Source organism: Trachurus trachurus, assembly GCF_905171665.1.
Source record: "Trachurus trachurus genome assembly, chromosome: 8".
Taxonomy (NCBI): domain Eukaryota; kingdom Metazoa; phylum Chordata; class Actinopteri; order Carangiformes; family Carangidae; genus Trachurus; species Trachurus trachurus.
The window spans coordinates 14,593,301-14,610,532 of record NC_139905.1 but is presented as its reverse complement, the minus strand read 5'-3'; the positions used below and the strand labels follow the sequence as shown (position 1 = coordinate 14,610,532).

The window sequence follows — 17,232 nt, the reverse complement described above, 5'->3', positions numbered from 1 at the left end:
AGATCGTGAATTCAAAATTTTAAGGCAACAATTTCTAATATCTAAACACTATCAAGCATTTAGAATTATTAAATACGTGACTCATCATTTCAAACGTATTCTCCCTACATTGATACTAATTAATATGTAATTTATAAACAGTTACAAAACTCTAAATCATTGTATGTATACTGTAAGTGCGTGCCTAAAAATATAAATGGCCTGTTCAACTTTATAGACAGTGAACCACATCTCCTAAAAATCTCATTTGAAATCGATATAATACTTGATTTATAACTGCTGGACCCATTTTTTCATTGTCAATTCATTGTAGATGAGCTTATTAGAGGTAAACAATAATAACTGTGTGAACTGATTACATACCAATCAGTATCAATGCAGGAAGAATGCATTATGAATGATGCTCTGCTAACACTCATTGCTATGCACCGTTACAAGTAACATCATTGCTATTATGTGCTATAGTAGAATCCTTCCTATGTTTTTTTTTCCCTTTTGTCTCATTTCTGCAGCTATAATTTTCCTGGATCAGAGGCCTGGCTTAACTTGTAAAAATCTTCGACGTCTGGGGATGTAACAGCAACACATGGGCATGATATGCAGCTGTTCATTTCACATTTAAATCACAAAGATTTATTGATACTGCTGCAGAGGAGCTATGAAATAGTAAACTGCAAAAATAAAGTGATTTTTTTTGCTCAGAGTACAGAGTCTAGAGGACAGGAATGATTATACAGTATTAAATATGATATTGTCAAAAAATATTAACTGGTACATAAGTTTGGCTGATCTGTGGTTGAACTCAAGGTTGTTCAAGATCTATGACCACAACGTGATTCGCACCTACATCCAGGCTATTTTTTGTACCAGATGCGCAGTAAATTTATACTGACTGTGAATACCTTGTCAAACGAGCACATTACCCAGACTACCATGCTGTTGTATTAACTCGCTCATCTTCCCCAGCCACCTCCTGAGTTAGCAATTTGGATTTATATGAGCTCAGCGTGTCTGTTCATTCAATAGAGGCTCAGGTTCATTTAATTGCCATGTTTTCCACATGCCGGCCACTCAGGGACAAATCTGTGTCACAGCTTGGCAGATTTGTTCAGGAGCATCATGGGGGTACAGGGCCACACCGCCAGACTAGAATGTATTACCGCTGTAATAGCTCGTAGTCGTGTCAGAATTATTGTAGAAATATTTTACATAACCCAAGTTTTATGGAGTGTGCGGTGGCGCTGAACCGCACAACTAAAAAGGCTTTGAGCTTAGAATACCAACCATCTCCTCTAGCTGCACTTGGATCTGTCTGTGGACCTCAGCCATCTGGAACAGCACATCCCCTGCACAGAGAGAAAGAGGGAGAAAGGGAGAAAGCACATCAACAACACTCAAACAGCACAAGCACATCCACTGCAGAGAAATAAAGAGGAGAGAAAGTAGGAAGCTGGATAGAGAGAAGGGGGGGGGGGGGGAGAAGAAATGCAAGAAAGAGAAACAGAGAAAACCCCAGCGTGCAATGCTCATGCAGTAACACAAGACGCACAAACATACAGTTAAGGACAAGTGACTTGAAACTGGGACAATGAAGAACAAGATGAAAGTTTGTTGTTTTTTTTATATAAGATGACAAAAAAATGAAAATGAAACACCAAGAAGTGATAGAAAGTGAGGAAAATGAAGTGGGAAAACAGAACAAGCCGAAGGAATCAAACTCGAAATTAAATTCTGGTTCTTCAAGCGTGTAAGTACTGATGTCTCGTGGAGATCAAACATATTGCCTTTCTTTCTTTGATTAATCTCATCATCAGGCAATGTGATTTCTAGAACAAAAAAAATAAATAAAAAGTTAGAAATAAAAAACAAAAAAAACACCTCCAAGAAAGGTTATAGTCTCCACGTAAAAAGAAGTAGAAAAGGTAATAACCAAATGGGAGGGAGAGATAAGGGGGTCATGCAGCTCATGAGAGTGTTTTATTGTCATATACCTACAGGCTGCCTCTTCTGAATGTGCAGTGCATTGTCAAGAAAAGGAACACAAAGAGCTACATTGAGCGAAGGACACATATACATAGAGACCTGGTGGAAAGACAGTGTGAAATCTACAGAAACAATGAGACAGACACATTTCCTTGACCAAAAAGTCCAAAGCTCCTTTAGATTTAGCTCCGTCTGATGTGTTACATACAAGTTATTGTTGTGGTTGTTGGTAAAAAAAACAACTAAAAAAACACTGAGGGCAGCTACAATCGGTTTGTGTTACTCAACAAACATCATATTTAAATTATTGCATTGTGATTTAAGTGAGTATGCTCGCATGGAGATGAGACGTTTAAGTGATGACACACACATATGGCATTAAAAGACAACAGACTGGACAAAACATGATCTAACACTGTCTTACTGCAGACATTTATACTACGTATATAGTAAGAAAAAAAGAATTCTGGACATTTGTGAGTAAGAGGTTATTTTTAACGTTTATTTATTTCCTCTGTCTTTCTAGCTCTCTCTTAAACACACACGCAGACACACACACCTCCCACCCCCTGCTGTGTCCTCATTTGAAAGCTGACCTGTAAGAGTACATCCCGCTCACAACCTCAATCTCAAAATGCCTCATCAGTGAAATAAGGACTTTGTGTGAAAAGTGACTTTAAGACGTCACCAAAGGGCTTTGGAGTGTTCTCCATCTCAACAGAAGGCACATACAATGCAAATCAATGCAGACAGACAAGCACTGAAGTGACTGTAACGGAGGAGGAAACAAAAAGGGAGAGGGCATTAACGCAGTGAAACAGGTTGTAGCTTTAGAGCTGTACAACAGGGGGGACTGACTGACTTTGTTATTTTTGGTTGGTATCACTTTACTTTACCGCCCTTATTTATCATCTATAAGTATTATAAAGTATACAGCATTATAGTAACAACTGGTTTACAACAATAATGCACTTATTAGCACTTAAAGCTCATTTCTCCTGTAAAGACATACAGTATGTCATATGAACTACATCAGCTTCAACTACAGGTGCCTGCATGTGTAGTTCCTGGCAGATACATTAAAAAAACATTAATATCTACTCCAAATTATATTTTAGTGAGTTATGAATCATTTATTAGACGTTTTAAGTTCTGGCAATCATTGTCATGGATTTTTTTTAAAGCCAGGGTTTAACTGTAAACTCTAATGAATTAGTCAAATGCTATTAGAGCTGATTGTTTAAATACTATTCATTACTAGAGATGTGAGTTAAGTCAAACTTAGTGTTTAATAATAGATCCTTTTTTTTTGTCTTTCAACTACATGTTCAATACAAGTTCAGTGCCCCAGCAGCTCCTGTATACCCAGGACAGCCAGGTCCTTTTCCCATGGTGCAACCTGCCTGCTGATCTTGTGCCTTACAGGAGCAGAGAAGCAGGCCAAAGCTCCCTGTCGGTTTCCCAGCAGGCCCACTAAGCAGCTTACAGATACTCATCCCTGATCACAGCCCTGCAGGCTCAGAAACCCCCGGCATCCTGTCTGGCAGCGTCAAACTAGCTGTATCGATTAACAAATGAGCAGCTCATCACTGTACCTCAGACACACCCACAGATCAACTTCAACTGGCAGCGTTTGCAGGAAACCAGAAAGGTAAAGAAGAAAGAATGAATGAATGTGCGACTGATATCATCTTGTCATCTGCAGTTTACGATCTGCACAAGGTACGATGCCAAAGCATGGATGAGGGGAGAAAAAAAAATGAAAAAAAAATCACACTTTGGAGATGCAAATAGTTACCATGGCAACTTTGATATCATATCACAACAGTAACAGAAAATTGGACTGCATCCTTCCTTCATGAGCAGTTAACTGCAGGGAATTCAATCAAGAATCAATAAGGGGGCATAACGTGGTAAATCTGAACGTGTAGAGCAAAGCAATGTTGTCATTGGAGGAAATATCTGGCAGGCTGAACACAACCTGAGAGACTTCATGCAAGAGCTACCAGCCTGACAAGGATATCCGCATACCGGCTACGAGCCACTATGACAGACAGGTCGGCCGCTGCAGTGACAATCTCACGAACACGCACAGAAACCGGAACCCCCCCCCCCGCCCTCGCGCACGGATGCATAACCTCCTACGTGCACGCACACCAGTAAATAAGCCTTCAAAACATTCATTACTGTATCGATATTTCCCGGCTCACTTCAACCACGCCCGTGTCCCCTGGCTGAGAGAAAACAATAGTTCCTTTGTTGGGAAGTGAGCTCAGGTCGATCTGCACCTGCAGCACAGCAACAAGCAGCCACACGCCCGTTAGCTTCAAGCACCGAGTCAAAGCATGGACACATGACTCTGGTGCTTGTGAACAGACTGTCCCCCTGAAGTATGACATCAGCTTGTGTAGATGTATTGACTGCTTGTGTAACAGCAGAGATGATACACCCACACAGGTAGAGAAAAAGAAAAAGGAAAAAAAAAAAAAAAAAAGAATACCAGAATGTGGGCTATGGAGCAGAAAAAAATAAATAAATAAAAAGTGGAAGTTTGCAGTGTTGAACAGAGAGAACAAGAGAGACAGAGATGGAGGGAGGGAGAGAATGGAGGTGGATGGAGAGACACTGAATCACTGGTGAAGGTCAAGCCGGATTCACTACGGGTTGTCATGGAAGCAGGATAATGCTAGGGTCGTTGCCATGGGAGAAGTTGCAAGATGAGGGGCAGCAGCTGCAAAGTGCTGTGTTACAAAACGCTGTTCAAAGATCTCCACCCTTACTATCAGCTATCATTACATCAGCATCTACGCTTCCCCCTGGGGACCAAGGTGGTGTGTGAGTCTCACCTGGGGATCGTGTGTAAAGTACAGTCAAGTGTGTGTGTGTAGATAAAAGCTACAATACCCTCCTAAGTCACCGGGGAAACAAACAAGTATAATGGGGCAGTGGGATAATGTGCGAGACGCAGATAATAGCTGAGAGTCTGGGTGGCAGTGTGAGTGTGTGCATGTGTGTGTTTGTGTACATATGTGCGAGTATACACACCCTCAAGGCATCTAAACACAGTTAATCTGGGAGTGAGGGAAGTTTATGCTATGATTTCATCCATCTCTCACTCTCATAAACACACACACACACACACACACACACACACACACACACTTAACAGTTTGGATTCAGCCTCCCATCAGAGAAAGAAGTACTGATCACAGCCATCACAGCTGTTCAGCCTAGTAGCCCAGTATAAGTTTGTCCAGCAATGGTGTCACCCATTTAGGCCATAACCAAAAAGCTTTAACGGGAGAAATGCACGACGCCGAGATGAAGTGGGTCAAACAAATGTTGCAAGTAATCTTAACATTTATTGTAAAGGCTAAGGTATAGGCTGTGGCGTATTGTCTGCTAGATAATACTCTGCAGTACACACCAAATCCAAACCATCTGTTATCAGCGAGCTACAATCCTTGCCCGTTTTTAAGCTGCTGTTGCACAAGCCCCAACCACACAATGTGTTTTGTGGCAGCAGAAAGATGAAACATGACATTCTGAGATAGAGCTGTATTTCTGTGATGGTTATTATTACATTTGAACATCTTGTAATTTTCACAGAGAGAAAATAAAACATGAAGCTAAACAAGAGGCAAACATAAACCAAACATTTTTTTATAATGTTTCTGTATAAACTTACATAATAATAGCTGAAACGTCTTTATCTGCTTCTGATTGGTTTATAACACGCCTCCGTGGGCTGGTTGAGTTATCCTATTGCTGTCATGAGGTATGATGTCATGAGATAGCAGGTTCAGTTAGGATGTACTGTACCACACCATGCAGCCAAAACAGCATTCAATGTTTGACTTGTGTGACTCTTTCATTGTGTTGTTCACAAGTTTTCTCCAGATCGAAACAGGATTTTATTTTACAGTAGACGGTTAATAACTTCACAGAAACCTGCACAAGGCTGCAAAAGCAATTGTGGGTCATGACTTTAAACTCAAAAACACATGTCTCCTGAGAGAAACTTTGATTACTGCAGCACCAAGCCTCTTTTAGGTAACCGGTTTTTTTTCTTGTTGCTGACAGCATAAATGATGAATTACAAGTACTTTGACTGATTTGACAAACTTGGGAGAAACATAGAGGGAGTAAGAACTAACTGTGACATACAGATTATGGTGTGTGTGTGTGTGTGTGGTTGGGTAGGGAATCATTTTAAAGATCTAGGGTGTTTTGTCTCTCAAAGTCTTCTAAAATCAAAGTAAAAAGTTCAAAGTGAAGAAAGCTTAACATGAAAGAGGAATAAATTTTGTTTTAAGGCACATTAGGCAGACAGAGAGCACAGCACATGAGGAGGCAAAGAGTGGAGTGATAGGGAAAGATCCCTGGAGAATACAGTCATAACAAGTGATCCCTCAGTGTAACAGGAAAGAGACAGCTGTGAACTCGCACAACATTTTAAGCTTTAATGACAGCACTGTCTTCTCCAAAGCTGTATAACAGAGCTCTTTGCACTCGAGGGGAGGCAATAGGAAAAGAAGAAAAAAAGGAAAAGGAAAAAGCAGAGTCATGCAGGCAGCTACCTGTTGAGGTATGGGCTGAGTGGAAAACCAAACTAATCTCTGCAACTGTGTGTCTGTGCTATCTAATCTAGGAAGTTAGCCCTTGGAAACCAGGGTCACTATAGGGGTCTTCAAACAAAGTGTATTTAAGTCTAAACGTACATAAGTGGAGTGAGAGTATAGACTGGATGTTGTTTCACAGCTGTATTGGTCTATAAGAGCTGAGGATTTACCCAGCAGAGCAAGTCAAACTAAAACTAAAAAATGACTCATTTCTAGTCTACTCAACTTAAAAGATATTTTAATTCTTTGCTCAGTTTTAGGGGAAACTGAATGTTGTACTGTTAAAGAAGCCTGGTGAAAATAAGGCCTGCTCACTAATAGATTATAATGCTAGTCAGTAAGACAAGAGAGTTATAGTTGGTTGCAGTTTGAGTTGTTAGGCAATAATAACATACAGTAGGCCACCCAATGTGTGACAGCAAAAACGACCCAAGGGCAACATTCAAACTCTGCAGGCAAACATTTCCCCATCACTGTAGTTATCCACATCAAACATGGCTTATCATGACTTGTAAGTAGCCTAATGTAGCCACTTGGCATAGCTACATATTCCTACATTAGATAGCTGAGATAAATAGGCTTATACTAGTGTTTGTGATGAAGTTACTTTACATTTGTGCATAATGGGCCTTCCTCTCTGTGTGGTGTTTAGTATTCCTATGTAATGAAGAAGTACAGAGTTACACATTGTTAATTATGGTTATTTCAATATTCAAATAATGTGTAGTTCTCAGTCAACAAATGGCCAAACAGAACGCATGGACCAGGGGAGCCTTGGTCCAAATATTAAAATTCTTGTCACAACTGTAACATTGAGGGAGCACACCATTAATATTGTATGGCCCTGATACAGTATGCATGTGAGCACACTGAAACCAACACAGAGGAGAGGAGACTGACCGCAGAGTTTAGATTTTAACTAATTTCAGATTAGGTAAATGGATAATGAAAGTGTGGGACTAAAGATTAAATAAAGACATTGCTGCTGCCACTATATACCTATCAAATGACAACAACACAGGACACGTAATAGCTAATACAGAATCTTGAAATTACAGATCTTTTCCTCTTTTACACTCTAGAAATAACCTCTTGCAGAGTCATAAAAGGCAGCATGTAAAGCTCACACATCTACAAACTGTGTGTATGCATGCACCACGATACCAAATCCTCCAAAATGTGGATGTACTGGTTTGATGACACTTTCACATTAGCCTGGCACTGCCTGTGGTGCTTTGTGTCATGAGTGCACGCCAACTATGAAGAATGTAAATATACATCAATTATTTGGACAAGGCTGCACTGGAATGTAAGTGTGTGTAAGTGGAGGTCGCTGTGTGAATGTGTGTGCTTCTCTGAAATAAACCAATAGACAGAGAGAGAGAGGTAGAGTTGTCCATCGCAGCTGTATCTAAGCTCACCTTCAGCACATGTCACTGCCACGAACAAATGAAGGGCAATGCGAATGTGTGTAGATGGAGAGCGTGGGGGCCACTGCCTTCCCAGCATGCACTGCTCGCCTCAGAAATAGAGCAGGAGAAGGCAGGGACCCCTGGGATGGTGGCACGGAGCTAAGAAAAGAGCTCCTCTGCTCTCATTTAAACAGGGACAGGTGCTGGAGGAGGAGAGAGGTAGGCCAGACTGAAGACAGAGAGACAGAGGGGGGAAACAGAGAGAGAGAGAGAGAGAGAGAGACCTGCATCTATACAGTATGTGGAAGCACGTCACCACTAACCTCTGCTCTTAACAACAGAGATGTCATTCATCATTCTGGGCAGCATCCATTTACCATCTGAAACTGTACACTAATTTCCAAGATTCATTAACAACACCGGTTCCCAGCCTCCTTCTCCCCGTGTGAATTTCTTTACAAGGCTATGAGGTGTTTTTCTTGTTTATTTTTTTTTCCTCTCCCTCCCTAGTCCCCCCGGGCCATCAACCCAGTAGCAACCTAAGCAATCCATTAATCCACTGCTTGTGTTACAATTTAATAAAGCCTCTTTCTTTTTTTTTTTCCTTATGCATGTCGTTTCCCAAAAGACACATCGTTGTGCTGAATCATAGATGTACGTTATTAAAAACGTGGTAATTAGGAAGGTTAGAGAAGTCGATGAGAGGTTAGAAGGATATTTGATTTCCTTTGGCTGCACAGACTGAACTGTAAGCACTTCACATTCCTGCTGAGGTCCTTAAAAACAAAACAGTCAACAGGGAGATTATTTTACTGTTAATTAGAAGGCAAGATAAAAGGAAAGCCAACTGCAATTCAACATACTCTACGATATATCATGTGTTAGAATTAGGCCACTACTTGGTACTTTCACTCTACAGTGAAACATTAGCCATGTAGGACAGACCTGTGGAACACACCCAGCCGAGCACAGAGCAGCTCTCCACTCTACTTCACCTGAGGACACTGAAGGAACAGTTTGACCACACCAGCGAGTCGAAAAACAGGCCCCCAACCAGAAACCTATCTGCCTTCAGTATGTATGTAGGGTATGACAGCTTTGCTACTCGGTTGCACCAGTGAATTTCAGGTTGGATACTACATAAAAACTGTCTTACAAATTTACTTATTAGTATTTTTTGTCCAGATTACATCTAAATCATATTATATGTCTGTGTGTCCTGGCAGCAGTGTAGTAGGGCTGACTGTCACCTAACAGGCCAGTGGGTGGTGTTCCTAAAGTGTAGTGGCCATCTGACCCATCGCATACCATGCTGTCTAATTGTTCTTATCCTAACATATACAACTATGCTGAATATCGGATAATTATGGAACACACAACAACAACACACACAGGAAAAATAAATTGATGATGATAAAGGCTGATGCTGCAGAATGAGACCACAGTTGTACGATTTCACTATTTTGTGCTATGTGTCTGTATGTTGTACTGATACATTCTTACTCATTTGCCTTTTTTATTCAAATTAACTTCATTTTTCTACATAAACATATTATTAATTTGTTTCTATGATGTACCCTGGTGCACTTGTGCCTCATACAAAGGCCAAACATATTCAGACCCTCATTTAATTTGAAAAAAAAAAAAAAAGAAGTTATCTCTACAAGTTGTCCTGGTAATAACCTCCATATTCTTTGCCAGTCAAACACATACGGTAAATGCAAGCAAGCAGGCTGAGTCACGCGACTCCTGAGCCAATCAAAAGCTTTGTGTAACACGGCCCAGTTGGCTGATTGGTTGGGGCTTCTGTCAGTCACAACAAAGATAAAGGAGCTCCAGGAATGATGACAAATCAAAACACTAAGAGGAGTTCATGTCTCCATGGCTGCAGGCGTGGTGGTAAATAACAGGCCTTGTAGTTCAGAGGAATATAAACACAATGGAGCAGAGCTGGTTGGTTAAGACTGTCATAAATATCTCCAGTCGCACAGACTCTGTTTCCTGTATTTCCCTAGAAGGGTTGGAAAGCCACAAATGTCACCGAGGTAATAAGTGCACACTCCCTCTCCGTGAAGAGGGATAAAAGAAGAAGAGGATGGCACAAACAGAGGGAGAGAAGGGAGAGAGAGAGGAGAACGAGGGAGGGAGAGCAGGTGTGTGTGTGTGTGTGTGTGTGTGAGAGAGAGAGAACGCATACATGCGTGCATGTGTATGCATGTGTGTGTGGGTGGTGAAGTGACAGGCGATGATTAGCCCAACCAGAGGAGGATATGTGGGAGGGAGTGTGTAGGAGTAGTGGGGCTGGCTAGAGAGAGAGAGAGAGAGAGAGAGAGAGAGAGAGAGACTCTGTCTCTTTAGGCAGAGATATACACAAGTGGATTAAAAGAGCACTCGTGCTGTATAAACACATAGAAATGACAGGAGATTTATGCACAGAAAATGTACACAAGCATGCAACTATAATAGGCGTGACCCCAAACACATAAAATGTACGCACACACAAACACAAGGGTGGATTCCTGCAGGAACAAACTGTGTATAGGAATGTATAAAGACTCAAGTACAGTATGTGCATGTTGATGAGTTGATTATGAAAACACCAACATAGGGCATTATATATCACAAGGTAATTTCATTCCCTGTTTTAAGCATAACATTTATGCGTGTGTGAGAGAGTGAGTGCAAAAGAGCGGAGGAAAAAAAGGGAGGGGGGAGGAAGAAAGAAATGGAGAGCAGCTGCCGACTCTTAGGTGTGTAGGTGGGACCATTTGCAGTCCGTCCTTTACTGAGCCTCGGTGGAATTATCAGGCTTTAAAAGAGATGCAACAAGAAGCTCAGACTCAGATTCATACACATGTGTGAGCGTGCAACAACTCTGTGTGACATGAATGACGACAACTGATTGATTATGTCACCGATCTGATTGACTGCAAGCGTGGAGCTGGTTGGTGTAGAGGTCACTCAGGGACCTGACAGGACTAGTTGCTTGTTGGAACCAGGACATTTCAAACATAACAGAGCCTGGTTGGAGTTAAAATGGAACAAACAAGCAAATAACAATCACCACAACTGCGTTTGAAGGCCTCTGAGGGATTCCAAAATATACCCCTCTTCAAGCCTTAATATCAACTTATTTCCATAAACACATTCAAAAGCAGGTTAAATTAGCTATCGGGACACAAAGTTAGTGTGAAGAAATGACTTATTTGCATGTTATTATCAAAGAAAAAGAACTGAAACTGTTTGTGTGGAAACATCCCTCGGGGGAAATAAGATTAGCACAAGATTATTAACAAAACAGATGTATAATAGCTCATTCTAAATCAAGATTAAGATAAAAAAAAAAACAATACCTCGCCTCCCTTCATACGTTATATGTTACACGCACACAGTCTGTGGTTTGCTCATACTCCCTTTTCCTTCAGTCTCTGGATATTTCTGTCAAAAAGGAAGCTCTGACCTCGCCCCTGTACGCGGTCAGACAGGAGGTCAACGCACCGGCATCGACCACAGGATGTGGACTTCTCAAATAGTCCAAAAAAACAGATGGCTGGAAAATAAAACAGCACCAATCCTCCCCCTGGGAACCACAGTGCTGTGACAGAGGAGAGAGCTGGGTGTAGCTAAACGCTGTAGTGACACTCAACAACACTGGGCTAATTCCTTTAGCTACATCACAACCTTTTCTTTTCAGCTCACAGCTCTACAGTACAAAAGCCATTTACGCATCACTGTGGCTTGATGCAAACAGATGAGAAGAGACATTTATGAAGACAGACGAGATGAGTTGTTTGACCAGGGGAATGAGTCATTCCAAATATCCAGTCCCATGCAGATCTTCCTCCAGGCAGGGCTTTTGAAAATGGAATCAGTTTTCAGCTCCATCACGCATACTTGTGATAAAAGAGGTGATATACACACAAACACGCATTTTGTTTTACTTTCCACGCCAATATGCGAAAGAATAACAGGGAGCCGAATCACCTACTGTAACAGCACGCACGGAAATCCAAACATTGTATGAAAAGAAGTTTTCTATAAAATAATAGAGAACCTTTTTGCTGTTAGAGGCAAAAAAAAAAGTGTTGCAAGAAGAGATTAGATCAGCTGTCAGCGAGATCAGGAACATTTTGCTCTCTTTCTTGTGACAAGTTCAGCTCAGGATGTCTAGGCTTGGAGGAGCTCCCTACTGTAACTGGGGCTCAGTTTCAGCTCGTAGGTACAGCTGTAAACTTTAGAATCAATGGGAAACCTCACAGAAGCTGCAAGATAGAGAGACAGCACAAAAAAAAAAGAAGAGAGAGAAGGCCGCTTGCTGAATAAAACATCCTGAGAGCACTTTCATGTCAGTCCCCGTTGGCTGGGCTGGAGGAAACCCAAACTGGATCTCAGCTCCACCGCAACAAAGGCCCCGTCAAATCAACAGTACTTTTTTTTTTCACGCAGATCAAGCAGTCGAAAGCACAATCAGTGTGAAGGGAATCTCTTCAAACAGGAGCTGATTTCCCAACGGGCCGGCGACAGTAAACACAGACACGCTCACACACACACACACACACACACACACCCATCACCTGGGAAACCACTCGCAACGAGAGGACCAGGTGCTGTTTCTCCAATTGACCTTTACATTTGTAAACTGAACGCACACGCAGACAGATAACGGCAAATTGACATGACAAATACACATCGCATACGTTGCCACACACCTTGAGATCTGCTACACTGATGTTAATTCCACACAGAATCAATATTATCTGAAACTGGAAACACGTCCAATTGGAAAACTCCTAGCAGTCACATAAAAAAAAAAAGATTTCTCTAAAATCTCATCTCCAGCTTGGATGACAACAAGTCTATACTGTTGTAAATTAATGATGTGCAGCTCCCTCCACACTGTGCTGGCAGTACCATGCTCATAATTGTTACCTATTTCTTTCTATTGATGACATTTTCTCTGACAAAAGGCCTGCAAATTGAAAAAAAAGTTATTTCCTCCAGGACACGATGTGACAAGAAGCTGCAATGGGACTAAAATGATTCGGTAAAAAATGTTTTACTGAACGCACACACTCCTTCTGAATGCTACTTTGTTTCCCCTTCCACATTTTATTACACACAAAGTTGATGTTAGATGACGCGTGCGTTTATGTAAGTGTACGAAGAACTGATGCTGCTGCCCAAAGCTCGGTGTGAGCAACGCCAAGACAGAAAAAGACAAAGAGGAAAAGAAAGAACTTCATGAGTTAAACAAGTCTATGTTGGTAACTTACCCAAATCTTTGGATCCTTGACTCTCACTGGCCAGTTCCCCCATTCTGACCAGAGCATCAAAATAGCCTTTGGCAGCAAACGTTACATCTGTAAGCAAAGAGAAAAACCAGAGGAAAGCAAGATGGTTATCAAATTAAAAGGTCTTTTTGTCAAAAAGCCTTCTGGCTTCTCTTTGTCCCTCTACTTCTGCTTTTCCTCAGATGCTTCTTCAAGTCGTGAATCACAGCTTCTTGCTGTCAGAAAATGGAAAGGAAACACTGATGTCGCTGCGTAATTACTCAACATCATCTAGTTGGCACTCTGCATGCTTGATTGCGAAGAGGAAATAATTTTCTGACAAATAATCTGTGCTTGCTGGGTAAACCACGCAACCACTAAAAACTCTTTTTTCCTGTGATGTTTTTTGCTTCTGGCTCAGTGTAATAATGAGAAGAGAAGTTGGGTTATTATAACCCCAGGGTGTGTGTGAGCATTACATTTTAATATTTAGAGGACTTTTGTTTTTCTTGTTACAGCTTGTCTATTGGTGGCATACTGTATGAACCACACGTTGCAGAGTCTATTTAGACTCAATGTTTGGCGCATAATATGTTTTGATGTCTGGTGTTTGAGTCCGTTTTGGAGGATGACTCTCAATTAGGTGGACCAATTTAAGTCCCCCCCCCCCCCCCCCCCGAGTAATTTTTCTGATCTGTGACCAAATGAGCCAATAAAAGTATCTCTGAGTAGTGAGTAAACATTGTCTCGTCGAGGAAAGATCACTGCAGTGGTGTTAACCACCAGACATTTCTGTCATCTCATCCCATTTCGTCCATTTTGTCCATGTGTGTGAGCACTGGACCGTGTGGTGCTTTAGGGAGAGACTCTTTATTAAGGTTCAAATACCTGTGAAGGCCTCTGCTGCAGTGTCATTAGAAGGAGGTGAGTGAAAGAATCTTCTCTATATAGCATCAATACAGAGGATATAACTGCAAATGGTGACTGCTTCATTTACTGCTGTGAACAGATTTAGCCAAGGGTCACTAAAACAAATGTGTGAAACTGCTGCAGATTTTTTTTTTTCCCATGAAGAACAGAGTCGTAATAGATGAACACAAGTTTGAATGGAACATAAATCATTACTACTGTACTTGGAAAAAATATTAACAGTCTTGTCGGTTGCGTGTGAAGAGATGTGTGAAACTTGTCTTATCACATCTTTTGTAGCGTGTTCCTGGAACCCCCCCCCCGCCCCTCCCTCCTCCATTCGGCCAAAGATTCAGAGTTCCCAGGATGAGCCGGGACATTTTTAAGAAATCTTTACATTTCCACAGGCCATACAAGCTCTGAATGTGTCATGATCCCCTGCAGTACCTGCAGCTGTTGTTGTCTATGCCTGTTTTGCACAACATTCCAGTTTGTTTCTTGTTTCTATGTTTTTATGTGTATGCTGTGGAGTGCTTTGATTTGTCGTATGCTTTGTTGTCTTGGAGCGGCCGAAGAAAGATTTCCACTATGGTGGAGTAAAGTCTTTCTATTCTATTCTATTATATTCTATTATATTCTAACTATCCATCCAAAAGAGAGTCTGAATATCCCTACCCATGATGTGAACGTGCAAAATAGAGGGGGTGTGGCTTTGGGAAGGACGCTAAGAGGTAGAAATAGGACTGGGCCAAAGTGTTTCGTGCAGATTTGTGCATAATCATGAAAATAAAGTTTGACCTCTACTCTAATCTTTAGCACAAACAATCTGCGAGGTTAATCCTAATCAGCAGAGCAGACCCTATCTCTCCTCTTCTCTCTCGCTGACCAAATAAAGCTCAACAAGAGTACTCCTGGTTGCCCAGATCAATAACCACCTGGGTTGGCCCTTGTTATTCCAACTGCTGCTGCGCTGGCCAAACAAAGGTCACACAGAGCACACACTCAGCTCCCAGTGATTTCTGCCCTACACTGCCATACAGGGCTACCAATCAGGTCCATCTCCGGTGAATAATGGCCTCTTTGCTTTTTTGGAGGTGAATTCAACAGCAGTCCAGGTGACAGATGGGGCCATGTGTCTGCAGACAGCTGCCAGGTGAGAGACACATTTGCAACAATAGGCTGGCAGGGGGAAGGCTAATTCCAGCGGACAGATGCAGCCCGGCGATACAGAGGAAGTCTCCCTGGGCTGGAAGCCTCGCAGCTCCGCTTCAAGGCTGGGGGACATATGCTAATGCTAATCCCAATTACAGCTGAGTCAACGGCAGAAGAAGCTGCTGTGTGTTTTTCCTCCTTCCTCTCTTTGCTGGGGGAACACCTGAGAACTGAGAGCAGAGCCCACCCCACCCACCCCCGAGCCTCCCTCCCAGCCCCCCACGCCATGGAGCATCACGGCTGATTTCTCTTCATTATGCCAAACAGAACTCCTGCCTCGCTTGATGTGGCAAGTGTGTGTGAATGTGCATGTGTGTGTGTGCACATGTGTGGCAAGGAGTGTGGGAGTGGTGGGAGATACAGCAGATTTTCAAAAGCGATCTCCAAGCAACGGACACTTTCTTCTTGCTCATGCTGCTGCTGATGTGTGCCTGCATGTGTCTGCATGTGAAGGGTGGTTGGGAAGATAAGCTGGATCTATACAGATACTTTACTTCTATCTAATGAAATGTGTGGTGAGGGGCTCACGCTGACAGACGGAGAGGATTACCAGCTCTCTGATTGCGAGGCAGACAGACAATCGGTCGGGGAGGGGCTCATCTCAGGGCTACTGATCCATCACACATGCTTCACTCTGGAGAAGAAGAAGCGCTCATCTCTTTATCAGGACAGCCATCATCGCTTCCTGTGTACCTGCATGGTTCCCTCGCTCTCTCTCAACACTCGCCGCCGGAGGACTTGTGTAACAAGCTTGGCGGTGGTGTTTGGTAGGCAGCGTTGGACTCATTCAATTGTATACATCTGTTGCTTTTACACTTACTAAGCGCTGTGAGATTCAGCAACTGACTGCTGTGCCTGAAAAACCTGGAACGCAACCACTTCCCAGATCTAGCGAGCCTACCCGTGGAGCCCTTTTGGCATTTCTGGTGTTGAATAATTTCAGTGATTGCACCATATGGGTGGAAGCATGTCCTCCCATCCCCTGCCCCCGCAGAGCCAATCCCCGCAAAGTGGGTCTTTAATGGCTCAGTGAGTCTCTACCAGTCTGTTTCCTACCTACACCAAGGCCAGGATTAGTTATTGTGTGTGTCAGGGGGGAAGAAGCAGAGGCTCGGGGAGGGGAGGGGAGAGGGGGCCCCACTAATTGCTGGATTAGTTGGACTGAAGGCGTTCAGCCTTGTGTTAAGGTGGAGGAGTGTTTTGTACGGAAGCAAAAAAAAAAGTTTTAGGACACAGTTACCAAATCAGGAATAAAGAGGGTGTAATACCCATGTATCCACACATTTCCCTTTGTAAATTTGACTGCTGACAGGGAGCCGTCTGCGAGTGAGCTTCCTCACAAGAGATTAGAGGCTTTTTTTGTGTTTCTCTGAATACACCTCCACCACAGTGGAGAAGCCGAGCCAGAGGTTGGTGCACCACATGATAAGGCTTGCTCATTTGGCAGGAGGATAAATACTGTCCGCTTTTCAGTAAGACAGAGGGAAAGATTGGTAGATATATTCTTACATGGAGGAAGAGAGCAATAGAAATAGACAGAGAGAGAGCGAGAGAGAGAGAGAGAGAGAGAGAGAAGGAGAGCTAGTTTGGCTGTGTGCCTGAACCTGCAGCGAAACAGGGAGCACAGAGAAAATAAATGAGAAAAAAAAGGGACTTACTGGCGAGGGCCTTCTCATAGTTCTTCCCCATGGCAACAAAGTTCCGTAAGCAGGGGTTGAACTGCTCCATGATAGTCTGAAAGAGAAAACAAGAGATAGATGGGAGGTGGAGGTTTCACTTATCTGCAGAGCCAGGGTCAAGGGCAGAAAGAAAAGACTTAAACCT

The 17,232-nt window shown here is 42.5% G+C and overlaps 1 protein-coding gene across 5 annotated transcripts in view; it reads right to left on the bottom strand.

Annotated features, from left to right (window-relative positions):
• The window catches only part of LOC310990073 (BAR/IMD domain-containing adapter protein 2-like), a 54,455-nt gene that overhangs the window by 23,181 nt on the left and 14,042 nt on the right, over nt 1–17,232 (bottom strand). For all 5 annotated transcript variants that reach the window (XR_014595568.1, XM_083977306.1, XM_083977304.1 and 2 more), the window contains exons 2-4: nt 17,067–17,142; nt 13,291–13,377; nt 1,285–1,346 (exon numbers count right to left, since the gene is read on the bottom strand). Coding sequence is in view for 4 of the 5 variants with exons in the window: in XM_083977306.1 (XP_083833432.1) it covers nt 1,285–1,346; nt 13,291–13,377; nt 17,067–17,142 (225 nt within the window). In the remaining variant the exon portion in view is untranslated. The remainder of the gene's footprint in view (nt 1–1,284; nt 1,347–13,290; nt 13,378–17,066; nt 17,143–17,232) is intronic.